This window comes from Saccopteryx bilineata, chromosome 12 (genome assembly GCF_036850765.1).
Source record: "Saccopteryx bilineata isolate mSacBil1 chromosome 12, mSacBil1_pri_phased_curated, whole genome shotgun sequence".
Lineage (NCBI taxonomy): Eukaryota > Metazoa > Chordata > Mammalia > Chiroptera > Emballonuridae > Saccopteryx > Saccopteryx bilineata.
Window position 1 is genome coordinate 41,473,973 of NC_089501.1, and position 27,448 is coordinate 41,501,420.

Here is a 27,448-nt window from a genome sequence, read left to right on the forward strand (position 1 = left end):
TTGCGTTCTATAGCTCCTCTTCAGGGGTTACTGTGGTGATTGTTCTGGACAAAAACCCCGAGTGGGGCCACGTAGGAAGTATCGGCATGTGTCATGGTTCAGATCAGTTAATTACTCCAGAGACCAAGTTGCCTAGTAGGATGAAGTAGATGTCATAGCGCTTGTAGGTAAGCAGTAGAGAATTCAGAGTAAAGGTATCTAAGATAGGAAGGTTGCACCATTTTTAAAAGAATGTATTGGATGGAGTTCAGCATTAGAAGGTGAGGTGGGTTGACAGCGATAAATATTCAGTGTACCCTTACAATTTTGGCTTTGCCTTGTAATTGATTCATGCTTATATAAAAGAACAGATATTAGAATAATAAATACATATTTCTCCATTTAATAAATACCTTTTCAGAATTGTTGACTATGTAATCTTTTTTTTTAATTTTAATTTCAGATATTTTGTATTCTCATTTAATTGTGAACATAGCCACAATAAATGGGAATAAATTAACCAAGCCGATTTTTGTTACAGTGTTTGATCATTTTCTAATAAAACTGTTAATTCTCAGTAAAGACATATCAGGAAGAATCATGTATTCAAGAGGCAATAATTGGAGGTGTGAAAGGATGTGAGTATTTGCATCGATGACAGACTGTTTTGTTCTATTCAGAGTTAATATTTTCTTACATTATGAAATATCCATTGTATGGTAATGTTAGTTTTTGTTAAAATAATGAGTACATTGTGTTAAAACAATGATAATGGCCACCATTTGGTGAGTACATTCTATGTAGTTTTAATTCTTACCACAGTTCTTCATGCTAGGCTAAATAGGTGTCTTCATGTCGTAAAGAAGAAAGTTGAAGGTGTGATGTCCTCCTGAGGTCGCAGCAAGCGAGTGGTAGAGCTGGCATGTGCACTGGCTCTAGGTCTGAACTCTTCCTGCCTCTGATGTGCTCGTGGCACCTGAACAGCAGTAACAAGGTGCTGCCGGCCTCTGCGCAAGCAGGTTGGGCTTAGGAAGTCTGCGGGAGAGCTGGAATTTTCGATACACTGCCGGGATTGAGAACTACTTGCTCTGGAGTTTGTGTTCTTTCCACACAGATTATCTCTTGATTATATAAATAAGCAGTCTTAGTTCTTTAAAGTTTACTTTTAAACTTTCTGTTATTGTAAAGTAACAATTTATTATGATATGTTTCCCAATCTGTAGGGCTTTTTTGTGTTAGGACTCCTCAGGGCTTGCTACAGCATAGTGCTACCCTCTCCAAAGGAAAAGGGAAACGAATCAGTAGCAACTTTGAGAAACATCACTTCTTTGAGCATCAGGGGCAAACGGGTTTACAGTTGTGAGTGCGCAAAATACAGTCTATTCTGTACTTTGGAGAAACTTCAGGGAGGTCAGTCGCTTGAAATGTAATGTCTAATGTTAAGTGGATAAAATAACAGTAGATGATTGGAAAATAAATAATAAGATTATACGAATTCTGTACTTAGATTGCATTGCTAGTGACTTTAAAGTTCCTTTTGAAAAATTAAATATGGCCCCAGTTGGCTCAGTGATAGAGCTTCGACCCCGGCGTGTGCAAGTTTTGGGATCGATTCCCGATCATGGCTTACAGGAGAGATGGCCATCTGTTTCTCCCCCTTCCCCCTTCCTTTTCTCTTTCTCTCTCCCTCCCCCCACTTCCCTGTCCCTCCTCCCTTCTCTCTTTCCGTCCTGCAGCCATGGCTTGATTGGTTTGAGCGCATTGGCCCCAGCTGCTGAGAATGCTCAGTGGAGCCTTTGCCTCAGCTCAGTTGTGAGCATGGCCCCAGACGGGCAGAGCACTGGGGTTGCCAGGTGAATCCCGGTCAGGGTGCATGCAGGAGTCTGTCTCTGTCTCTCCCCTACTCTCACTTAAAAATAAAAGGAAATATTAAAAACATGTGTTTTACCTGGCTAGTTATGGTTATCTTTTTTATTCAATAAAAACAATCCTGAACTCCAGTTCTAGTTCATAGAGCCACAGTTAAGGAAAATGTCTTTGGCTAATGTCACAAGATTAGCAAAATTATGTTTTATGTAAAAATAATACGTAAAGTAAGTAGAGTTTTTATGATTCTCCACAATAGCTCACATTTTTTAATGAATTTAGTTATCAATTCTGACCTGGTCATCTAAGAGAAATTTTACACCATTCACATAAAATGGGAATTATAGACTATACTAATTGGTACCAGAATTTATCTGGGAAGATATGAATTAGACTCACTTTACTGACTAAAAGGTTAAAGTCCTTTCTGTCTTCTGAGAAAAGAAATGGATGATCAGAGATGAAGACATTTCTTTCCTTGGCCAAGGGTGTGCTTGGGCACAACCAAGTGCCAATGGTAGCAGTCTGAAGCCTAGTTTCCTATAGTTGCATTTGGTGTAGCAAAAATACTACTATCGATAATAATAATTAACTTAAGATTCTTAAAGAGGAGTACTATTGGCTAAATGTGCTCAATTTGTCTATTTATAAAAGAATTAATTGTTAATAAAATGACAAAAAATTCATTGACTATAAATATCACCTGGAAATTTTCTGGACGTCAAAAGGAAAAAATGAATAGAAAATAGGAATTTAGTATTTGTTGCAATTATTTTTAATTAAGAAGAACTTAAGGATGTTTGTTAATGGAATGTAGGCATAATCTATATACCTAAATGTGAATTTGTATAAAGAGTGCTGTGATTTTGTTAAATCCCCATCAAATTTTATTTTTAGATTTAGCTTTCTATAGTATTTTCTATTAATGTTTATCAAGTAGTGAAAAGTTCATTAGTGTAGCAGTATTAAAATTGTCGAACTTCTTATTTCAAGTTTGTGAAGGTTAACAATGCTTTGCATGTAGTGAATTCTGTATTTGGGCATTTTTGTTTTGTTTGTTCTTTTCTCAGCATACTTTATAAATTTGGAGTATGGACTGTCGAGCCAGAATGCTTATTCGGATTTCCTCTCTGCTACTTTCTAGTTGTATGATTTGGGGCAAGATACTTAATTTCTCTGTGCTTCAGTTTCTTACTGTTTATTTGGGGTGAAATTATATTGATATATTCTTCATGGGTTCTAAGGATTAAAGGAGTTAAAGTATGTAACTTGTTTAATGCCTAAAAAGAAAATGCTCTTTGTTTGCTGTTATTATATGCAAATTCATAGAAATTTGCATTTTAATCTATATTCAAGCCTATTTTAAAAATTGATACATTCATTGGTGATACAACATCATGCCAAAATTAGAAATATAGTTATGTGACTTTGCATTGTATTTTTAGTGTAAACTTTTAAAACGACACTATCGGAATGAAAAATACCTGTAAAAAAAAGGTTATTTAAGAGCAAAATTTCAAAATGGCTTTTGTGTATTTTTCAGATTTGTTTGTTAACTTAGGCAAAATTGGATGTTCTACCTTTTCTTCTCTTTAAGTGAAAAGAAAAACTTGGACCAGAGTCAAGTCTATAAATATATATTATCTTGTTTCTGTATATTGCTATTTTAAATACTTTTTTTTTCTAATACTACCCTATAAACAGAAAACTACCTGATTAAGTTGATATCTAATAAACCTAGGTCTACATCTCAACCTCAGTAAATAGCGTGCATTGAATATTAGGTCATTGGAATATTATGAGTGTTACATAATTTACCAATTTCTGTAAGAAGCCCACACATGCCGTAAACTCCTTGATGGCATTAATGGCAGCTTTGGTCGCCCGGGCGTGGAGTGTTACTGCCAGCACGACAGCGGCGCCGCGGTAATCCAGCTCCAGTTCCTGATTAATGAGGTTAGTGCACCGCTTTAATCTCTCCCGTGTAAGGGTGACATAAGGCCACATCTGGGCTTTCAGATTTGTTCCATTCATTCATATTGAAATATGTGAACAAAACCTTAATTTTTTATAGGTCAGAGATAATAGGAATTCCCTTTAAGGCATCACTGTGGACCCTTACATAAATAATGTAAGGTGTTTTTCTCAAAGCAATGTTGTAAATAGAATGTTAGAAGGTAAACATTTTGGTACAGGGTGCTGCATTTAAATTTTATTTCAGTGATATTGAAAGTGATAGAATATTAAAAAAACTACATTAAAATGTTTTCTAAGGATGGAGCTTATTATATGTAAATAACAAAATATACTTCTTGAATGAATTGTTTCAAAATGCAACCAGGAAACTGAAATGCATTAGAAACTGGTTATTGTCCCAAGTTCTTGCATCACTTATTGGCTGAAGTCATTGAGGATGTCTTTCTTTTTGGTAGACTATAAAGTTTGGAAGGAGCTAGAGAAACCCCATTTTTATCAGCAGAGTAAACAATGTGTTTGCCGGTTTTAAGAAAGTGTGGTTAGCCTGACCTGTGGTGGCGCAGTGGATAAAGTGTTGACCTGGAAGTGCTGAGGTCACCAGTTCGAAGCCCTGGGCTTGCCTGGTCAAGGCACATATGGGAGTTGATACTTCTAGCTCCTACCCCCCTTCTGTCTCTCCTCTCTCTCTCTGTCTCTCCCTCTCCTCTCTAAAATGAATAAATAAAAGTTAAAAAAAAAAAGAAAGAAAGTGTGGTTGGCTCTGAGAATAGATCTTTACTGTACGTAGTGACAGGCAGGAAAAACTGGTCCAAGAAGGGAGAAAGAAATCACTCCAGAAGAGGCTCTGCTGTCCTTATACGTGACAATAATTTGTGGACATTATTTGTTCCCCTAAATTCTTAAATGTATGAGAGGAAAAAAAATACTAAGTACCTCTGGCTTTTGATAAATGTTTTGTTCATATCTCAGAAGATTCTTAAAGGCATGGGTGTAATACGCTAAAGATGATAATCAAAAAACCTCAACAAAATTTCGATCCAAATAATATGCAGTTTGTAGGTTTTTCAGGGTTGGGGGAAGTCTTATTTGATTGCTTGTTTTTTAAAATTTCAGTATTTTATATAGAGCTGCATTATAAAGTGTTAAAAGAAAATCACCATGTAGAAAAGTTGTTGAACCTATATATGAGGACTCAGGTTGTTTTTCCTTTTGAAAATTTTCTTAGTTTTACATAATTAGATTGGCTGTTAGTTTTAAAAGAGAGAGGTCCTGTGTCTTCCCCCCTCAGCTTCCTCTTTAGTAGTATTTTATAGAACAGTAGTACAGTATTAAACCAAGAGAATGACATTAGTACTACAGAGACCTTTAGATTTCACCCCCAGTTTCTACATGCGTCTGTGTGTGTGTGTGTGTGTGTGTGTGTGTGTGGTTTCCTGCAGTGTTAGCATACATATAGATTTGTGTAATGACCACCACTAACAGGGTACAGATCACTTCCACCACTGTAAAGGGATGTTCCTCCTTTATAATCACTCTTTCCTGCTGCTGTCAGCCTCTAATTCCTGGTAACTACCAACCTATTCTCCATCTTTACACTTGTGTTAAGATTATTTTTTAAAGCAGTACATGAGCCACTGTAAATAACATACTGCAAAATCAATTACTATACACCCTAAATTTTTGAAATCTTAAGTACTTTATGCTGTCATAATTCATATTAGATCCTTTTCTCAAGATTATTCAACACAGAACTCTGTGAAATGACTTTTATTTTATACACTTAAAATGTTACATTTAACTACTTAAAAATGACATTGCTATTTTAAAAAATGCTTAGTAAACCAGGAGTATTTAAATGAGTATAGCTGTGGAAATCTGACAGTTGGGAGTAGCTGTTTGCTTTCATTTTGGGAAAATTATAAGTTAAAAGCCACCATAGGAGGTCAGCTATTACTGCCATTTTGGCTCTACATTATCTTCCTTGAGATTTTGAGGTGAGGCAAACATCTTGAGAAAGGAGATGATACGGTCTTAAACTACAGTGGGAATAAGAATGAAAAATACAGATCTTTGATAGTCTGAATCCTTTGAGTCTCTCTGCTTCATAGTGATGTAAATAAGAGGAGGCTCTCTTGGAAAAGGGAGGTACATACGGAGCTTTGTGTATTTCTGCTCTCTAGTGATGCTGCAGAGACAGGACTTCCTCAGTAGAAGAGCCCTTAGAACATTTCAGAGGAGGAAAGGGACTTGCAAAGATCACTTAATGTAAATTTTGTCTTGATAGGTATTTTAATTTTTTCAGATAAATAAACAACTCTTATTTTAAGAGGTAATTTAAAAGATTTCTCATAATAACTTAAATGAGAATTATAAATCTTTTTTGAAATTAATATAAATTCATCATGTTGTATCTTTTGTCTTAATTTCTGAGTGTAGAAGAAAAGATATCTTACTCTTTTAAGGAAAAACATTCACATGTCTTAATAAATCAGCCCTAATCTAGAGATTTTTAATTTTGTTCACACATTAGAATCACTTCTGGGAATTAAAAAAACAACAACACCTACATAGTTTTCTGCTCTGAGAATTCTGAGTTGTCAGATCTGGGATGAGACTGGGTTCCTGGCCTGATTTTCACATACTGCCAGAGATTTTCCTCTCTACACTTAATAGTATTTAATAGTATCAGATGTTTAACTTTCTAAATTAGATTTTTTTAACTCTTTGGATGTTGCAGTTACAGTGTGCTGAATGCAGTCTTTATTTTCCTTATCATTCTAGTAGTAGAGTTATGATCTAGGCATGTACATTCATAAGGATTTGTCTTAGGCCAAGTAAAACAGGAAGGTTAACTCATCATATGTTTTGCTCTTTTAGTCAAGGAAGTGTGTGTATTAATGATGAGGTAACTTACAGTCTGCCCTCTTAATTTTACATAGTTTGTACTCTACCATTATCTGCAACTAGATCCCAGTATTCTTTTAGTTTATAAGGTATCATTGCACTTTGTTAAAGAAGTTAAAGCATTTTTACACGTAAGCATTTTTACACATACTTATACACACAGTACACTTTTGCACCTGCTGTTTAGAATTTGGGTAAGACAAATGTTTCGCAAAACTAAATCTATTGGCAGAAAGTGTAGAAATTTGAGAAGGAGATCTTATGGTAGCTCCTTAGTAGCTTTAATATTTCTAAGCTGTGTTCTGTATAAAATATGTTACACTTTATTTTTAAGGGAGCTCTTGTGAGTGCCTTGGCTGATGATACCTTACATTTATGGAATTTACGTCAGAAGAGACCTGCCATACTACATTCACTTAAATTTTGCAGAGAAAGGTAAGACTCTCTTAGTTTTCCTATACATAGGATATTTGCTATTCTCTTTTGAAAAATTTTCTTTGAATTTTATTCTTTGATTTTATTTTCCTGTGATGGATTTTATGCACACTCTAAAAAATAATTCAAAACTTCAAAAGATATCCAGTGAAAAGTAAGTTGTTGTTTTTTAGACCCATCTTTCTTTAGAGAGGCAACCACATACATTCATTTTGTGTCCTTTTAGGAATCCTTGCAGTCTGTGTATATAAGCAAAAATCTCTGCATAGCTGCTGCTGCTTTTATTAAATTTATATTTTATATTTTATATAAGAGGGAAGACATTATATATTCTTTTCTGTGCCTATATCTGATAAATTGTTTCATATTGGCACATTTAAATCTTCCTTAGTCATAACTGCATAACACTCCGTTGTATGGAAGTGCCATGATTAATTCACTTGGTCTTGGTTATTAATGGGACTTATTTCATTTTCTGTCTGCTGTTCCCTTTACTGTGTTGCCATATTATGTCACATATATGTCTTTGTCCACATATATGAAGATATCTATATAAGATACTTGTAGAGTTGAACAGCTTGGTGACAGAAATCTCTTTATGACCTTTGTGTTTGTGCTTTAAAAAGGCCTTGTTCGCCCCACTTTTATAAAACATTCTTCCATATTTTCTTATACTACTTTTTTTTTTTTTTTTTTGTATTTTTCTGAAGCTGGAAACGGGGAGAGACAGTCAGACAGATTTCTGCATGCGCCCGACCGGGATCCACCGGGCACGCTCACCAGGGGGCGACGCTCTGCCCACCAGGGGGCGATGCTCTGCCCCTCCGGGGTGTCGCTCTGTTGCGACCAGAGCCACTCTAGTGCCTGGGGCAGAGGCCAAGGAGCCATCCCCAGCACCCGGGCCATCTTTGCTCCAATGGAGCCTCGCTGCGGGAGGGGAAGAGAGAGACAGAGAGGAAGGAGAGGGGGAGGGGTGGAGAAGCAGATGGGCGCTTCTCCTGTGTGTTCTGGCCGGGAATCGAACCCGGGACTTCTGCACGCCAGGCCGACGCTCTACCACTGAGCCAACCAGCCAGGGCCTCTTATACTTTTAAGTTGCAGTGTTTATGTTTAATCTTTTATTTATATGGAACTTATTTTTGGATGAAATATGAGTAAGGAATATAGTCACCTCCCCTCCATCTCTTCCCCTTGCTTTTGAGACATACTTTTCTATTAATGTACAGGCAGTCCCTGGGTGATGATCAAGAAAGGTCCTATATGTTTTTTCTGTTTGTTTTTTGTTGTTTTTTTTTTAGCAAGAGAGAGACAAGAGTGAGAGAAAGGGACAGACAGGCAGGAAGGGAGAGAGATGAGAAGTATCAATTCTTCCTTGTCGCACCTTAGTTGTTCATTGATTGATTTCTCATATGTGCCTTGACTGGGAGGCTACATACAGCAGACCGAGTGACCCCTTGCACAAGCCAGCGACATGGAGTTCAAGCCAGCAACCGTGGGGTCATGTGTCTTCACATCTTCACATGGTCTTTCTTCTGTGTGTATCTGTGTTCTCATTTCCTCTTATAATGATACCTGTCATATTGGATTATGGCCCATTGATATGATCTTATTTTACCTAAATTACCTCTTTAAAGATACTATCTCCAAGTACAGTTACATTTTGAGGTACTAAGGCTAGGACTTCAATATTTGAATTGGGGGGCAGGGTCATAGTTTAGTCCCTAATTGGGAAGTAGGCTAAAACCAATTGGGATACAATACAGAATTATTTTAATCACAAAAAAATAAACATACTTTGAAAGCTGAAGAAAAATACAGTGTTCTAAATGTCCTCCCTGCATAGCATGTCATTTATTGTGCCCATTGCCAGGTTCTTCTCTTACTAGGGATTTATGTGTAACACAATTTATACCATGAGATAGTTTGCCAACAGGAGCAGCTACATCATCTAAAACCCCTGCAGCCTGAAAAGGGTTGGTTGTAGCAGGATATTGGTAGAGAACCTTGAAGGCATGACCTTCAGTACCCCGTCCCTTGTTACGGATTGAACTGTGTCCCCCAAAAGACAGTGGAAGTCCTGACTCCCAGTACTTGTGAATGTAATCTTATTTGGAAATCGAGTGTTTGAGGGTAAAAGCAAGTTGGTATGAAGTTACCAAAGTTGTCCTTATCTAACATGAGTGGTGGCCTTATCAGAAGAGGAGAGACAGACACATATGGATGTGATGACTGGGGTAGGAACTGCAGTGAGGCGTCGACAGGCCGAGCAGTGCCAAGGATAGCTGCAGAACCGGAAGCCGGGAGCGAGGCGTGCGACAGTCTCCTCTGAGCCTTGAGCGCTAACTCAGCCCTGCTAGCAGCTTGATTTCCCGTTGCTGGCCTCTAGGATTCGAAAAGAATGCATTTCTGTTGTTTTAAGCCACCTAACTTGTAATTTATTATGGCGTTTGTTGGGAAACTAATATACAGGGCAGGGCAAAGGTAGGTTTGCAGCAAATTAATTAAATAACAATACCAGAATAAACTTGTATTTCATACGTTTACATCGGCGGGCCTCGTTATTCTGTACCTTTCTGGGTTTATACACATAAAGAAGAGGTTGTCTAAGTTGAGAGTTTTGCAAGCAATATTCTCTCTGGTAATTGCCTTGTTAGAGTACATTTCATTTCCCTTCTACTTCATTTTTACCTTCAAAGGAAGTTTAATTGGGGGAAGTCATGGGTTTATAAGCAACCACAACTATCTACTAGTCTTTTTTCATTACCTTGAGTTAGCATGCCCACTATTTTCAGCCATGTTAAGTTTTTGCATAGCAGTTTTAAAATAATAATATAGGAAGCATTTTAAGCCTGAAGACTGAATTATATATATATGCTTTCTTACTTAGACCCCACTATTATTTTCTAATAATTCTATCAATAATAAGTCCTTATTGTTTATAAAACACTTCCACACAAATTATTTATCTCAGGACTCAAAAAAATTTCTCTTTGTGGAATTTCAGGGAATAGAATTTTTTTCTTTTCTTTTTTTTTTTTTGCCATACATATATTAGGCAACAGAAGAGCTGAGTCTTAATACTGAAATTAATATATTTATGTTAAAGAGAAATATTTTTTCTTTATTCTAACTGATTTACAATTTATTTCTAACACTGATTCACAGCTCTTTAATTTCATAATAAAGATATCTATTTCATTTAGAGAATAATATAAGCATGCACACATCTTTCTCTAATGATTAGGAAAATACAGTGTCACATGGAATACATTAATAATCAAAATTACATCCTGCCAGTTATCAGTGGAGTGTTAATGTCCAGAGTCCTCTTAAGAAACAAAACTGTTTAACAAATGGAGTAGTTCATTCAGATGTCAGAGTTGGTACCTGTATGTACTTCAGGAACTGACGCTGCCCTGGCATCAGTTTCTTAGTAGCATAAACAAAGTAATGCAGGAAAGAAACTAATTTATCCCATTATACTCTCATTATAATACTGCCTAAATATTGTGCTTTGCATATGTATGAGGCTTATAATTTGCTCAGTGCACATGAATAGGGCATAGCTGTAAAAGAGTATTTGGCTAGATACCAGCCCTTAAAAATGTATACAGGTCTTCCCAAGATTTTGAATTAATTCAGTGCACATATCTCTGTATAAAAAAAATTAGTCATAATATTGGAACAAATCAGGGACCTAAAATTACAGTATTTGTTCATCATATCAGCAAAATATTTTTTTTTGAAAGCACTGTAATGAGAAGTGCACAAGCATTAGACATGAGAGCAGTTTGGTGGGATGAGATTCAGGACTGGGACACAGAAATGGAACGGTAGCCAGGCCTAACGGGAAAGCAGACATAGGGATCTACTTCTCGGCCCTGGTTCCAGTCTACAAAGAGAATTGGTTGGTGATACGGAAATGATGAGTCACCTTGGGAATTCTAAGTATAGAGAACCATGTACTGAGACAAAATTTAAAGGGGCAAAAAAAGAAGGAAAACTGTTTGAGGAAAGACATTTGCGATTGATGACCTTGAGAGTGTAAAAGGAAAGGTGGTTAGGAGTTGTTAGGTAGTTTCCTGAGTAAAATTACATAATGACTAAGAAAGTCTGAGAAGGGCATTGGGAGAGACATTCAGAGAGATTGGTCTGGTTGCACAAGGGCCTCAAAATTTACTCCGGTCTAAAAAGGTTCTATGGAAGGAAGAGTTATATCATCAAAGGTGAATATAAGAGCAATTTAGCTCTGCCCATCAGCACAAGCTAAGTCTTGCAAAAGTACACAAAATAATGATTGAAAACACTTTTTTATGTTGAGGGCAGGAAGGCTAAATAGATTAATGGTAGATAGAATTAAGGCATACAGGGGTGAGCAAAAGTAGTTTGACAGTTATAATACAGAGAATGCAAGAATACATTCTGAATTTTGTATACTCACAACTGTAAATCTACTTTTGCCTCCCGATTCTGGCTTAGAGAATTATATCTTAGACTGCTGAAGGGACTGTACAGTTATTTGGTTTAGGAGGAATAAAGAATGGGACTAGTGCTTCACTTTGGAAATGAAAAATAAAAGCATTTTAGAAGGTAGATTAAGGTCAATTCACCAAACATTGGGTACTTTCTGTTTACCAGGGATTATGCTAAGTGTTGAGATAGCAAAAATGAATAAAATGCTTGAATAGTTTATGTTAAAGCAAAGACTCAGACATAAAAATAACCGTAGACAATACGGATGAATGCCATTTTAGAAGTTTATGTTACATGATAGAATAATTAATCCAATCTTTTTCAACTTTTTTTAATATTCTGGCTTCTTTTAAAAGAAGACAAAAATCAGTCATCAGGGAAATGCGAACCACTACATATTTATCAGAATGCCTAAAATGTTGGTTTGAATGTGACACATTGTAATTTATAATCTACTGGTGGAAGTCTTAAACATTACAACGGTGTGGAAACCTTTTGATAGCATTTAAATACATTATAATTCAACATTTCTACTCCTAACTGTGTGTGTGTGTGTGTGTGTGTGTGTGTGTGTTTGACAGAATTCTAAGATATGGGTCTCAGTATTTCTGCTTCTAGTTATTCAGACAAATGCTAATCTAGGTAAAGACATTTTGTTGTTGGAATTGAGGTCCCAATTAATCAACTTTGGGAGATTATCTGCAGTGGGCCTGACTTAATCAGGTGTGTCTTTAAAAGGGACTGCACTCTTCCTGAGGAGGGTTCAGAGCATGGGAGGGCTTCAGTGCAAGGGAGATTCAGTCTCACAGTTACAAGAAGCTGAATTTGACTAGAAACATGGATGAGTGTGAGAGCTGCTTCTTCCCCAGACCTTCCAGAATGGGACACTGGCTTATTCCTGCATTTCAGCCTTGGGAGACCCTGAGTAGAGAATCCAGTCATGGGGGCCTGGACTTCAGACCTGTGGGATTGAAAAGGGGGTGTTGTACCAAGCTGCTAAGTCTGTGGTACTTGGTTATACAGCAGTAAAAATCTAAACAATTTTTGGTACCTAGAAGTGGGAGAATGCTGAATCAAACACCTAAGAATGTGGAACTCTCTTTGCAACCAGGCAGTGGCTCCTCCAAGGCTATTCTGTTTATCCTGAAAGTCTCCTTGTCATCTCTTTCACAGGTGTTCTGTAAATTTGTAAGTCTGCATTTTGTGCCTGGTTTTGTATTATCCCATAAGTACTATGAGGAACTTTCCCGAAAATAGCACAAATAGTAAGCACGTGTGCTTACTGTAATTGTCTTATTTACTTGATTGGCTTCTTGATTAGAATGTAAACTGTATATACTTTCTTTATCTTTTTATTGTTGGCAACAGTCTCATTGTCTGACATCTAGTAAATGCTCAAAAAATGTTGACTGATGGGTGTATCACTGACTTCAGAAATGAGATTCTCTTCTCAAGAAGAGTCTTTCATGGGCAGTGTTAATTACCTGGGAGATAGGTTGTAAGAGGGAGAATCTTAAAATTTAAAAAAATAAAAGAGTATTAGCCCCAGGCTAATTTTGTATATAGTCTTTATTCCTCCCACTAATAGTTCCAATTATTATCCTTGGACGTCTGATTATCCTTGGCGTGCTGTTTGGTCTTGGGCCTATAGCAAAGCTTTTACATTTTTCTTTTTTCCCAAAGTGACATGCCTGGGAGATACAGCAGACTTCCATCTGTACTAACTTGGCAGTGATTTTCAGGATGAAGCAGAAGGTTTATTCTCCCTTTTCCTGCCTTTCTGTATTAGCAAAAATTTCCAGGCCAGTGTTCAATGATACTGTTAATAGCATATATCTTGTACTTTGTTTTAATTTCAATAATATTGCTTTTAATAATATTGTGGTTTTAATAGTAAAGATAATGTAGGATATTAGTTTAAGAGCGAACTTTTCCTCTGAGAATTGGTTGTCAGTTTTGAAAGCTAATTTTAATTGAGTGCCTTTTTAACATCTATTTAGATTATCATGTGATTTTTTATCCTCCTTTTTCCTATTGATTTAATCTATGACATTAATAGAAATGTTAATGCATTCTTTCATGCTGTGAAATATTTGAATAAAGTGACAATTGTTTTATATTGTTAAATACTGGAAGGATATATTGTAACTCTGGAAGGATAGAATACATATAATATTAAAACCATTAGAGAAAGAAAAAGGAAAGGAAGGAAATGAATAAATATAGGTAAGGAAGAGAGATAAAATGATAGAAAAAACATGGCTAAGTAAGGTGGAAAACTAAGTTCAACTATATCAGCAATCAAAATCACTGAGATTTTAATTGGATTAAAACAAAATACAATTGTTGAACTGTTTATGAAGTATGTACTAAAGCATAATTACATAGTTTGAAAATGAACGAGAAAAGGGGGAAAGAACATGCTATAAAAGTTCCTTAAAATAACATGAGCAAAAATATATAAGGAACTTCATTAAAGGCATAAAAGATGACTTAAACAATTAGAGGATGTTATAGGAAAGAATACCCAAGTTGTAAAATATGTCACTTCTTCCTAAACGTAATCTATAAATTCAGTACTATCCCAATCAAAATTTTAACAAGATTGTTCATGGGACTTAATAAGTTGATTCTAGAATTCATATGGAAAAAAGGACAGTTTTGGGAAAAAAAAAAGTGCAACTTATTTAATTAGTGACCAAAATTGTTGCCTGGTTAGTGATGGTGCAGTGGAAAGAGCATCAACCTGGGCTATTTAAGTCCCAGGTTCGAAACCCTGAGGTTGCTAGATTGAGCATGGGATCATGGACATGATCCTATGGTTGCTGACTTGAGCCCAAAGGTTGCTGGCTTGAACAAGGGGTCACTGGCTCCATCTGAGTTCCCTGGTCAAGGCATGTATGAGAAGCACTTAGTGAACAACTAAAAGTGATACAACTATGGGTTGATGCTTCTCTCTTGCTCTTCCTGTTGACCTCTCTCTTTCTCTCTCTCTCTTTCTCTATCTTGCTATTAAAAAACTTATGAAGCTGTGGAAATTATAATGGTACAGTAATTACAAGGTGAAGATGAATGGATAAGAACACAGTAAAGGGACTCAAGAACCCATACATATGCACAGAGAGACAGACATTTATATGACAGAGGTGACATTTCAAACAAACAAAAAAGATGCATTAAATAAAAAATGCTATGACAACTGTTCTGTAAATGGGAAAAGTGTGGTCCCTCCCTCATAACTAAAATAAGTTGCAAACTATTTAAACACTTAAATGTGAAATAACGCCAGGAAAATTAAACTTGGAAGAAAGTGATAGAGGGAAGATCTTCAACCTGCACAGCATGTGCTTAAGTAGCATTCACAAACAAACACAAGCTATATAGTAAAGGATGAAAAGTTTTGTCTAACACATTAGCATAAAGTGGAAAGATGAACTACACTCACCAGGTACTCTTCAATAATAGTACAAGATTCAGAGCAATTTGTATAATATCCTTTAAAACAAAAACTTTCTGCTCGGCCCAAAATTCCTTATGTGTTCTATGTGTATGTTATGAACATGAAGAAAAAATGTAGAAGGGTATGTATATTGTTACAGACTATTTATATGACTTATGGAGAGAGTAAATTTGGGGGGAAAGACAAAGATGATTTAAAAAGTAATAAAATATTATTTAATATAGCAAATTTGCATGATGTACAAATAGGGTCATATTTGTGTTTGTATATACACATATACATGCACATATATATACACACAAACACACAACACACACACATATATATATATATATAGTAGGGAGGGAGGGAGGGGAAATTCTTCTTTTAAAGATTTTATTCAATTTTTTTAGAGAGGATAGAGAGAGAGAGAAGAGGGGAGGAGCAGGAAGCATCAACTCTCACATGTGCGTTTACCAGGCAAGCCCAAGGTTTTGAACCAGAGAACTCAGTGTTCCAGGTCAATGCTTTATCTACTGGGCCACCACAGGCCAGGTGGGAAGTTCTTTAATAATAAAAAAAAGACAGACTGGAAGATACTTGGCAGTGGTTTTAAACTGCCAGTCCATGGAGTCTGCCAGAAATTTTGTGCGGGTCTGTGAAAGAATTAATCTTCCTCATGGTGTATGAAGGGACGATGATCTTCATACATGAGATGGCAGTTGAAAACCACTGACTTAGAGTATGTCTGTCCTATAAAGTACAATAAAGGACAATCTAATATAAAAATAGAAGAGTGACGTTAACAGTTGCTAATAAGTGTCAGATTGCTTTTTTTTTTCATAGCATTTGTTATATTTTGATTTGGATACATTTCCAGAAGTTTTTAAATGTTTTATATAAATTGAGTTATAATTACTAAAGAATACAGTAAATTAATACAAATGTAAAATGACCTTCAAAGCTCTCTTGAAGCTTATTTATTTATTTTTTTTAACATTTCTTACATTTTTCTTCTGGGCTATACATATGGTAAAGATTTTTCTAAAGTACCTGTGACAGTTACCAGAAAAGATATGTATCGTCATACATTGTTGACAGTAGTGTGGTATTTTCTAAGAACATAAAAGTGATGACATACTTCCTGTCCTATGAAGCCAACCTAAGGGTGATACAGGCATGGAGATGAGCTTTTGGCTTATGTTCTTTCTATGGATTAAACTGTAAAATTATAACCATTTGTGTATTATTTTTGTGCCCTTGTTTTGGGTGATTAATTTCAACATAGGAGACTGTACATGTCCTTAGTCACATACTAATAATAGTAAAATCTTTCAGTTTTTGTACTTGTTGACTACATAATATTTGACTGCTGTTAAGGCTAAATAATGAATAGGATACGGTATATGTATCATTCCCAACACTTAAAATTTCATTATCCCAAGGCAATTATTCAGTGCCACTTGTTTCATGACTACTTTTACTGCATACTAATAGGTTTCTATCATGGATCACTTTCTTAAAGACATTAAATAACAAAGAATCTATATATATATACACACATACATATAGACATACACACATATGTAAAGTTTTAAGTGCTCCAATATATGTTACTTCTTTTAAGTAATCAATATAGTTTTTCATCAATTATTATATAAAATAAGTTTGGGTTTTTTTATGTTATTCTTTAAACTTTCAACAAAGAAGACAGATTCTTACTTTGTAAATGAGGAAGTAAGATCATATAACAACTTGAAAGAGCATTGTTAAAATAGTAAGTCTAGTTTGTCTTAACCATTAGTTTTACATTTGATTTAGTTTTTTTTTTTTAAATTTTATTTATTCATTTTAGAGAGGAGAGAGAGAGGGAGAGAGAGAGAGAGAGAGAGGAGAGAGAGAGAGAGAGAGAAGGGGGGAGGAGCTGGAAGCATCAACTCCCATATGTGCCTTGACCAGGCAAGCCCAGGGTTTCGAACCGGCAACCTCAGCATTTCCAGGTCGACGCTTTATCCACTGTGCCACCACAGGTCAGGCTTGATTTAGTTTTTTAAAAAGAATTTTTATTTTTCAATTATAATTAATTCATAATATTAGCTTCATGTTTATAATCCAGTGATTAGACATTTATATAACTTATATAGTGATCACCCCAGTAAATCTAGTACCCATTTAACACCATACACAGTTGTTATACTATTGACTTATGTTCCCTATGCTGTACTTTACATCCCCATGGCTGTTCTGTAACTACCAGTTTATACTTCTCAGTCCCTTTACGTTTTTCACCCACCTTCCCCACCCCTCCCATCCCATCTGGCATGAGTCAGAATGCTCTTTATCCATGAGTCATTTTCTATTCTCTTTGTTCATTTGTCTTATTTTTCATATTCCACTTGTAAGTGAAATCGTATGGCATTTGTTTGTCTGACTTACGTCACTCAGTACAGTACCCTCTGGGTTCATCCATGTCGTTACAGATGGCAAGATTTCATTCTTTTTTATTTTTTTTTATTTATTTTATTTTATTTTTTATTTTATTTTTTGTACCTCTCCGAATTTGGAAATGGGGAGGCAGTCAGACAGACTCCCGCATGCACCCGACCGGGATCCACCCGGCATTTCCACCAGGGGGCGATGCTCTTCCCATCTGGGGCGTCGCTCTGCCACAATCAGAGCCATTCTAGTGCCTGAGGCAGAGGCCACAGAGCCATCCTCAGTGCCCGGGCAAACTTTGCTCCAATGGAGCCTTGGTTGCGGGAGGGGAAGAGAGAGACAGAGAGGAAGGAGGGGGGAGAAGGGGAGAAGCAGATAGGCGCTTCTCCTGTGTGCCCTGGCCGGGAATCGAACCCAGGACTCCTGCACGCCAGGCTGACGCTCCACCACTGAGCCGACTGGCCAGGGCCTCATTCTTTTTTATGGCTGAATTATATTCCATTGCATATATATAGTTAACTGATTGTCATTGGTGCCAATTCAGGGCCAACAGGAATCCCCAATATGGGGTTCATTGAAGGACACTTTATTCAATGCAGAACAGCTCAATTGTTACACAGCACAGCTATGAAAACAGTGTGGCTGTGAGGCAGCCCTGAGGCCAGATACTCTCCAGCTAGACAATTCTATTCCTCCCTGGTCTGTTCTGCCCTGTTCTGCTCTGGACTGGTTGCTTTTCCCTGTGTGGTCTGCTCCACTCCCTGCCCTTCTCTATTCTGTACCAGTATGCTCTGGCTTGCACTGGTCTATTCCATTCTGCTCCCATGAGACATTAGTTCAGCAGGGGAAATGCAGTCTTCAGTGGAGACAGAAAGTGCACTCCTAGAATCAGAGGGGAGCTGGCTTATATAGACAGAAATTCCTGCCCCTGGTCCCTGATTGGTCCATATCCATGCAAATGAGGACTCCACATCCTCACAGTTTGATTGGTTCAAAAGGTACTGTCCTGATTGGTCAAAATAGAGCCACTGTTATTGGTCAGTGAAGAAGCTGATGGGAATATAGTTGTGCCATTCCCACTGGATAATTTGTTCTTCTGAAAATTTATAAAGACTCAGCCGTGCTGTCTGTTTAAAGTAAGGCCTTATATTTGAATAAGCACAGGTTTAATTAGCATAATTAAATATTGATTATAATGAGTAGATAAATCTGATGGTTGTATATCATAATTAGCATAATTAAATACTGGTAGTTGTGTATGAATTTTGCTTTTCATACATTATATATATATCATGATTAACTCTCTAATACAGTTAATAAAATTTATCAGGCATTTTTCTAATTTTTTTTCAAAATATATTTTCTCTTACAGGGTTACATTTTGCCATTTGCCTTTCCAGAGTAAGTGGCTCTATGTGGGCACTGAACGAGGTAATATACATATTGTCAATGTGGAGTCCTTCACACTCTCAGGCTACGTCATTATGTGGAATAAAGCCATTGAATTGTGAGTTTGAGCAAATACTCCATATCTGAAAGTATCAGTACCATATATGATTATATTATATAATAGCTAGTCATTAAATTCATGTTGAATTAAGTATGTGTCAGACATTCTTGATATTAAATATATACAGATTAGTCTTTTATAAGTATAGTCCTATTGGCAGTTCATACATTTAAGTGCTTTATATACAGGACTGGGCAAAAATAGGATTACAGTTGTGAGTACATGAAACATTGTTTATTCTTGCATTCTTTATTAGTTATTATATTATTTTCCATACAAACAACTGTAAACCCACATTTGCCCACAACATATGTATACACACACACACACACACACACACATATTATATATGCATCCGTTCACATATATATAAACAGTAACAAGTTTAATGAAAAAATTATTAATGAAAAACAGTCTTTATCTTGTAATTATTTTTATGTCAAACACTTGTCATGCCCCACTAAATTCTTTTTATGGCCCACTAATGGTTTGCTATCAATGTTTGGAAAACAACACTGATCTAAACTACAACTTGATATGTTTTAATAATTAACAAGTGTAATGTAAATGTTTGCCATGTAATATTGCAAAATTAATTTGCAGTTAATTTTCCTTAGTTTTGATATAATGACTGTTTTCATTTTCCAATAACAACAATAAAAACTAGATGAGCTAAAGGGCTTTCAGTTTCCTAATTTTTTTTTTTCTTTTAAGTGAGTGGAGTGGAGCTAGAGAGGCAGACTCCCACATGCGCCCAGACTGGGACCCACCCAGCAACCCCGTCTGGGGCTGATGCTGGAATTAACTGAGCTATCCTCAGCGCCTGAGGCTGGTGCTCAGACTGTCTGAACTATCCTCGGTGTCTTAGGCTAATGCTTGAACCAAATGAGCCACTGGCTCTGAGAGGGGAAGAGAGAGAGAAGGGGGAGAGGGAGAGGAAGAGAAAAGCAGATGGTCACTTCTCATGTGTGCCCTGATGGAGATTGAAGCCGGATGTCTGCACCCAAGGCTAACACTCGATCCACTGAGCCAACTGGCCAGGACCAAGAATCCTAATTTTTAGAACTAACTTTTCACTGTCTTAGAATCTTCTTTGTACCCTTTTCTTTCTTTTTTTTTCTCTCTTTTTTTAGTGAGAGGAGGGGAGGCAGAGAGACAGATTCTTGCATACACCCCAACCAGGATCCACTTGGCAAGCCCACTAGTGTGCAATGCTCTGTTTATCTGGGGCAGCTGTTCCATTACTCAGCAACTGAGCCATTTTTTAGTGCCTAAGGTGGAGGCCACAGAGTCATCCTCAGCATCCAATGCTAACTTGCAAACCAGTCAAGCCATGGCTGTGGGAGGAGAAAAGGGAGGAGGAAGGAAAGAGAGGGGGGGAGGGGTAGGGGTAGAGAAGTAGCTGATCACTTCTCCAGTGTGCCCTGACTAGGAATCAAACCCAGGACATTCACATACCAGGCTGATGCTCTACCACTGTGCCAACTGGCCAGGGCCTGTATCCTATTTCTTTCTCTAAGTTTTTTTCTTATGTAATTTAGACATAAAAATAAAAATTTAAGGATATTGGCAAGATTCTTTTGTTTTTGTTTTTGTTTTTAAACATATCTGTATTGTTGCATTCCACAGATTTTATATAACTTTGACAAAATGATAAATTTGTGGCTTATCTCTTAGGTATTGTGTTGGTGTAGCTGTAATAGTGTATTAAGCATAGTTTTCCTTCCTGTAAGGGACATTATTATCATATCTCAGTCCTTCAGCACACGATATGGGTTTTTGTGGTCATTTGAGTCGTTCATAGCATCTAGTGGGTAGGTTCCATATACATAGGTGTCTATGTAATTTAAAAATGGCTCTCATGAAGTGGACTGAATTTTAAACCCTTGGAATTTATGAATAGAGAGGTGATTACTTGCATTGTATGGGCATCAGTTTAGCTATATTCGTCTCTGCATGACATCTTTTTCTCTGTGCCAGTATAGGTAGGATCACTTTTGTTGATTTTTTAAAAAAACATAATGGAATTGTCCTTATTTTTGGTGTGAATTGTGAATCTGTATGAGATGCCCTAATTGGAGGCTAGAATTGAGTAAAATAAGATAGTAATATTTTAGATGCTGCTTTATTGACTCTGAGAATTCTACCAAGAGAATATTTTCTGTGCTAAAATACAAAATGAAAGATTCTTTGCTATATATAAAGTGTATTTAATTATAAATTTTGCTTACTTATATCAACTTAACAGTCACTATTTCTTCTCCGACTCCTATTTTGATCCATATTAAGAATTAAACATCTATTATTGATCATTTACTGAATTTTTTACATTCTTTAGACATGTATCTTTATTTTCCATTCACTATGCTTATTGTGATGAACATATATAATTGTATTGAAAATTTTAACAGAAAAAAACCTTAACTTTTTTTGTTTTAGGTCATCTAAATCTCATCCAGGACCTGTTGTCCATATAAGTGATAATCCAATGGATGAAGGAAAGGTAGAATTTTTTTCCAAAACATATTTATTACCCAAATGTGTGAATTTTGGAATTTTTTTTAATGTGCAAAATTTCAGAACAGCAGTTACCTTGCACAGTTGAGATGACTAACAAAGGTTGTGTGGCTTCTTTATACATTGTAAAAGACAAGTGAGAGTTGGAATCATTTACAATTTTAAAGAACAAAAACACCCTAAAACAATTTAAATTTAATAGAAACAGTTAAAGGGGACTAATCTAATTTTGGCTTATTCAAAATATTTTCCCAGATTTTCTGAGAAGCCTGAAAAAAATTCTCTTTTGGTTTTTAATTTTTTTAGCACTTTAGTTACACAATTTTTGTAAGTTATTATAAAGTTATGGTTACACTTGTCTCTGTATATTATACTTAATATTTTATACTCAGCAACCAGTTTTATGCAGTTGGTACCTAGCTATTGTTAATTTAGTTTTGTTAAATATATCTAAAAATAATAAAAGTTCTGTTTTCCTGAATTTTTGTATCGTAATCCTTCCGGTCTTTCAGGTAGTTCTAGTTAAAGGTAGGATTTCTGTGTATCATTTTCTGATGTTAGTCTATGTAAGTACCAGGAAAGTTATCACTATCAGAAATCAGAGAAATGAAACTTAGAAATTTTGTGAAGAAGTTGACCTAGGTTTTTCTTTTCTTAGTTAGTGGGAGTGGTCAGGCTGATAGATCGTTTGCCACTGGGAAAAGGAAAGGGTAGCTGTTCTGTTTGGAGTTAGCTTGTAATTACACAGTTGTCTGCTTTGAGAGAAACTGTATACATGAAGTTAAGTAACTATCTTCACTTTGTTTTCTTTGGTATAAGAAGATACTTGGTTGAAAGGCAAGCCTTTGGGTTAAAGGCGTGGTGGGAAAATTGAAAACTTTCCTTCCTTCTACCTTGCATCACTCACTAAGTCACTTCAGTCCTTTGCAATGTCCCTTTTCTATTTCATCTCATTAGGACCAAAGCAGGTCAAGGCATTCCAGCCCATTCTTGAATCATTTCCTGGTCAGCCTTCCAAGGGTGCCATTTTAATCTCACTGCTGTCCTGGTCAGAAGCTTTCAGTGGTTCTGCAGTATCTAACAAATGAAATACAGTTTCCTTAGAAGTAGCCTTGGGCTTCATTATCTTTCAGAACATCTGTACATGAACACCATGTTGAAGTATATAGTTCTTGTTTCCCAAATGCGGGCTGCTCTTTGCTGCCCCCATGCCTTGTTTATGTGAGTCCCTGTGTTTGGAATTCTTTCAGGTAGTTTATTTAATGATATTCTCTCTCCAGTCAATTCCTACCCCCATTTTAAGGCTCAGATTAAATATATATTTTTCATGATATCTTTCCTGATAATTCTGATAGAAAATGCTTTTTCCTACTTCCAAATTCTTTAGCACCTTATTTGTATACATTTTATAGTATTTATCACATACTGCCTTGTATTAGAAATGTGTGTATATGTCAACTTCCCTGAACTTGAAAAACTCTTTAAACATAGATAATATTTCTGCAAGTTTATATTTCCCATACTACTCAACATACAATGGAAATAGTAACTGTATATATCATCATTCTTTGAAAGTTTGTAAACTCTCAAGCATTTACAAATGTTAATTTGTATTGCTAATTAATTATGTCATATTAATAAAAATATGTACTTAGGACTTTAAAATGGTAGTTTTCTGTATAAGTACTGCACGCTAACCAATTGAGCCACTGGAGCTCCCATATTTCCTATGTATGTTTTTTGTTGAGTTCCTGATCATCAGAGGTATATAAGTATGCAATGAAGTATTCTCATTGTCATCCAGGTGATTAGTAATTAGCACTGAAAATGCTTAATTATATTTAATTTTATTTTGGAAGCATATTAATGATAATAGTTATTTTTATTATCAGAAAATAAATGTTTCATATGATTAAGATCATTCCTAAGTAATGTGGTATTTTCTTTTATTACAGCTTTTGATTGGCTTTGAGTCTGGAACAGTTGTGTTATGGGACCTCAAATCAAAGAAAGCCGACTACAGATACACATATGATGAGGTAGTGAGATTATTTTTGCTAATCAAAAGATTTTATTTCTCTGTTTCAGAGCAGCTTTTCTAAGAACTTAATTGGTGACTTTAGTTTAGGCAGCCTTTGTAATTGCAAAATAAAACACATTTTTTCCCCCCTATAGCAGATAATATGTTCACATAGCTCAGAAGATATAAAAAATCTCTTTCTTACCCTTGTCGTTTGGCCATCCAGTTCTCTTACCTTGTGTATTTTTGCAGAGCTATTCTGTACATTTAAAAGCAGATTAATAGGCCCTGGCTGGTTGGCTCAGTGGTAGAGCGTCGGCCTGGCGTGTGGAAGTCCTGGGTTTGATTCCCGGCCAGGGCACACAGGAGAAGTGCCCATCTGCTTCTCCACCCCTCCTCCTCTCCTTCCTCTCTGTCTCTCTCTTCCCCTCCCTTAGCCAAGGCTCCATTGAAGCAAAGATGGCCCCGGGCGCTGGGGATGGCTCTATGGCCTCTGCCTCAGGCACTAGAGTGGCTCTGGTCACAACAGAGCAACGCCCAGGATGGGCAGAGCATCGCCCCCTGGTGGGCGTGCCAGGTGGATCCCGGTCGGGCGCATGTGGGAGTCTGTCTGACTGCCTCCCTGTTTCCAACTTCAGAAAAATACAAAAAAAAAAAAAAGCAGATTAATAATTGGAATTTTTATTTTATACAGATGATCATAGTATGCTGTAACATTTATAGTTTACTTACGTTAAGACCATAATATAGATCAGTAGCGATTGGTTGATAAATCTTCTAAGTCTTTTGAACTATAGACCTCTCCTCTCACTCTTTTTTCACTACCTTACCTCATTTCTTCTTTTTTGCCCTTTATTTGTGGATGATAGTCTCCTCAAAAATGGGTTTTTCTGTCTGCATTTCTACTATGTTTAACGTTTTTTTTACCCTGATATTTCCTATGAGTTTGATTGTTTCCTGAAGCTTGATTAAATTCAGATTTATTTTTTACATTTAGCAAGATTACTTCATAGATAACGCTGTTGCTCTTCCACCGGTTGGAATGTTAGTGTGTGTGATGCTAGCAGTCAATGACATTTAGGGCCTGGAACTATTACTGCGGAGTGGTTTCAAAGTGAGGATGCTCTAACTCTATACTTCCTTCTCTATTTTCATTAGCTAGGACTCTTTAGTAAAGAGAGATTTCCTCTTATCTGTTATCCAGTTCATGTAGGAAAGGTAGGATAAATGCTTTATTCTTTCCTTTTATTTTAGTAATTAGTCTAAAGGGATTGTTTTGTAGTAATCTCAGTGGTTACCACTTTGTTCTTTTTTTTCTTTTCTTTTCTTTTTTAGTGAGAGTAGGGGAGATACAGAGACATACTCCTACATGCCACTGACTGGGATCCACCCAGCAACCCCCATCTGGGGAATAATGCTCTGCCCATCTGGGGCCATGCTTGCAATTGAGCTATTTTTAACACCTGAGGTAGAGGCTCCATGAAGCTATCCTCAGTGCCTGGGACCAATGTGCTCGAATCAATTGAGCCATGGCTGCAGGAGGAGAAGAGAGAGAAGGGGAGACGGAAAGGACGGGGGAAGAAGCAGATGGTTACCTCTCTTGTATGCCCCGACCAGGAATTGAACCCAGCACTTCCACATGCCGAGTTGATTCTCTACCACTGAGCCAACCAGCCAGAGCCTGTTCTTCTTTTTAGTTTTTCTCTATACTTAAAGATTTAAACCTATTTGATGTGCTTCAAAACATTGAAGTTATTGTTACTGATTTTTAAATTATTTCATCTTTGGTCAGTGCACCTCCTTTATTTTGGTTCCTGATTCGTTTGGTGATAATAATCTGGTAGAGCTTTCTTGCTATCTGTTATAACTAAGTATACTTATTTATCTCGTATATGTCTGTCCCAAACTTACTATAAGATCTTTTTCTATGAAACTGCTTGATTTCAGTGTGTAATAGTACCTAGTCACCATAATTTGGATACTAGGAGCATTCATAATTTCCACTTCAGTGACTCGAGCTAGGAAATGGATAAATGGTGCTGCTTGTTTGTTTTAAGATAAAAGGTATCATTTTTTCACATCAATGGTTTCAGTTATTCATACGACAGACTATATTGAATATCTATAGCAGTAATTGGAATACTTTGTAAATGACTACATATTATCTTTGTAAGCATGACTGAAAGAGAATTTCCTTTGTTTTCATACCTGTATACCTTTTGTGTTTTATGCTTTTTAGTTAGTAAGCATTTTTATGCTCACTAATTAATGTCTTCAAATTAGCCTGACCAGGCGGTAGCACAGTGAATTGAGCATGGGCCTGGGATACAGAGGACCCAAGCTCAAAACCCCAAAGTCGCTGGTTTGAGCACCAGCTTATCTGCTTGAGTGCAGGGTCACAGGCTTGAGCAAGGGGTCATAGACATGGCCCCCTGGTTACTGGCTTTAAGCCCAAGGTCACTGGCTTGAGCCCAAAGTTGCTGGCTTGAGCAAGGGGTCACTGGCTCAGCTGGAACCCCTCTATCAAGTATCAAGGCACACATGAGAAAGCAATCAGTGAACAACTAAGGTGCTGCAACTATGAGTTGATTCTTCTCATCTCTCTCCCTTCCTATCTGTCCTTCTCTTCTCTCTTGCTTAAAAAACAAACAAACTTGAAATTAAAGAAATAATAGTTTTAATATAGGAGTTGCATATAGATCTATTTTCTATGTTAAAATGAAAGCAGATTTTTTAAATTGACTTTTTGGTTTTGTTTTTATGTATTTAAATAGTGACCTGGCTTTAGCCATTAGGGAGTGATTGGGACTAAATTTACCCTCTTGCCTAAATAAATACATTGGAAAGCATGTATGGAATAGTGGTTTTTAGAAATGAGACAACAGGTATTGCAGAACCAGGCATTGCTTAGAGGAGGGAGTACAAACAAGGTGAGTCCTTCAGTTGCTTTAGGTCATGAACTAGATAGATTTTCATGATCTCAATACATTAGGGAAGCCCAGCAGTCTCCCTAAGTTGAGGAAACAGCACTGGGAAAGTGGGCAAGACGAAACATCTGGAGCTTGTACAGTAAGGCACCGGAAAGTAGAGAACTGCCTAGAGAAGGAGTTTTAAAAGTTGGCAGTGAGCTCTCTACCTGTCTTCAGTTGAATACCTGTAAGTGCATGGGTGTGAGGCTTAGAAAAGATCTACTGAAAAAGAGTAGGTAGAACAAGTTCTACAGCACACACAAAGCTGAAAATAGTTCACATTCCCAACACAGTAGAGAACCTTGTAATGCACAGGGCATCGGGGAAGGCACTCACAGAGGCCTCAGCAGCAGGGCCGAACTAGCACTGTCCTAAAGACGGGCCTCCTAGCCTACCAAGTCCAAACCGTTTCTCAGTGGTATAACTACATTCCAGAAAAAAGGTTCAAAATATTTAAAAGAATATAATAATCCACCATAATTTTTTACAGTGGCTAGCATCCAAATAAAACATTATGAGGCATGCAAAGAAGCCATAAAATATGATTCAAACTGTGGACAAAACGCAGTTAGTAGAAACAGTCAGAAATGACAGATGTGGTAGAATTAGCAGAGAAAGATACTAAGATAAACACAGTCTTGTGTTGCATGAGGATGTCTATGACGGCACAGGTGGTGTGGTATGCCATACAGCCCAGGTGTGTAGTAGGCTATAGGTAGGTGTAAGTATACTCTATGTCTATGATGTTTGCACAATGAAATCACCTGGCGGCACCTTTCTCGGAACATATCCTCACCAGTAAGTGGTGCATGACTGTTGAGGAATTCCCCACTTTTCTAAAGTTCACGTTATGCCACTTCACTTCTGCAAAACAATTACTTTAATATAGACCTGTTTTCTTTAACCAACCAAGAGAAATCTGA

At 36.7% G+C, this 27,448-nt stretch overlaps 1 protein-coding gene across 8 annotated transcripts in view; it reads left to right on the forward strand.

The window, feature by feature from the left end:
* Nucleotides 1–27,448, forward strand: part of STXBP5 (syntaxin binding protein 5) — a 143,235-nt gene that overhangs the window by 22,512 nt on the left and 93,275 nt on the right. For all 8 annotated transcript variants that reach the window (XM_066248449.1, XM_066248452.1, XM_066248451.1 and 5 more), the window contains exons 3-7: nt 3,720–3,801; nt 7,061–7,161; nt 18,882–19,016; nt 21,459–21,522; nt 23,492–23,575. In XM_066248449.1, the coding sequence (XP_066104546.1) occupies nt 3,720–3,801; nt 7,061–7,161; nt 18,882–19,016; nt 21,459–21,522; nt 23,492–23,575 (466 nt within the window). The remainder of the gene's footprint in view (nt 1–3,719; nt 3,802–7,060; nt 7,162–18,881; nt 19,017–21,458; nt 21,523–23,491; nt 23,576–27,448) is intronic.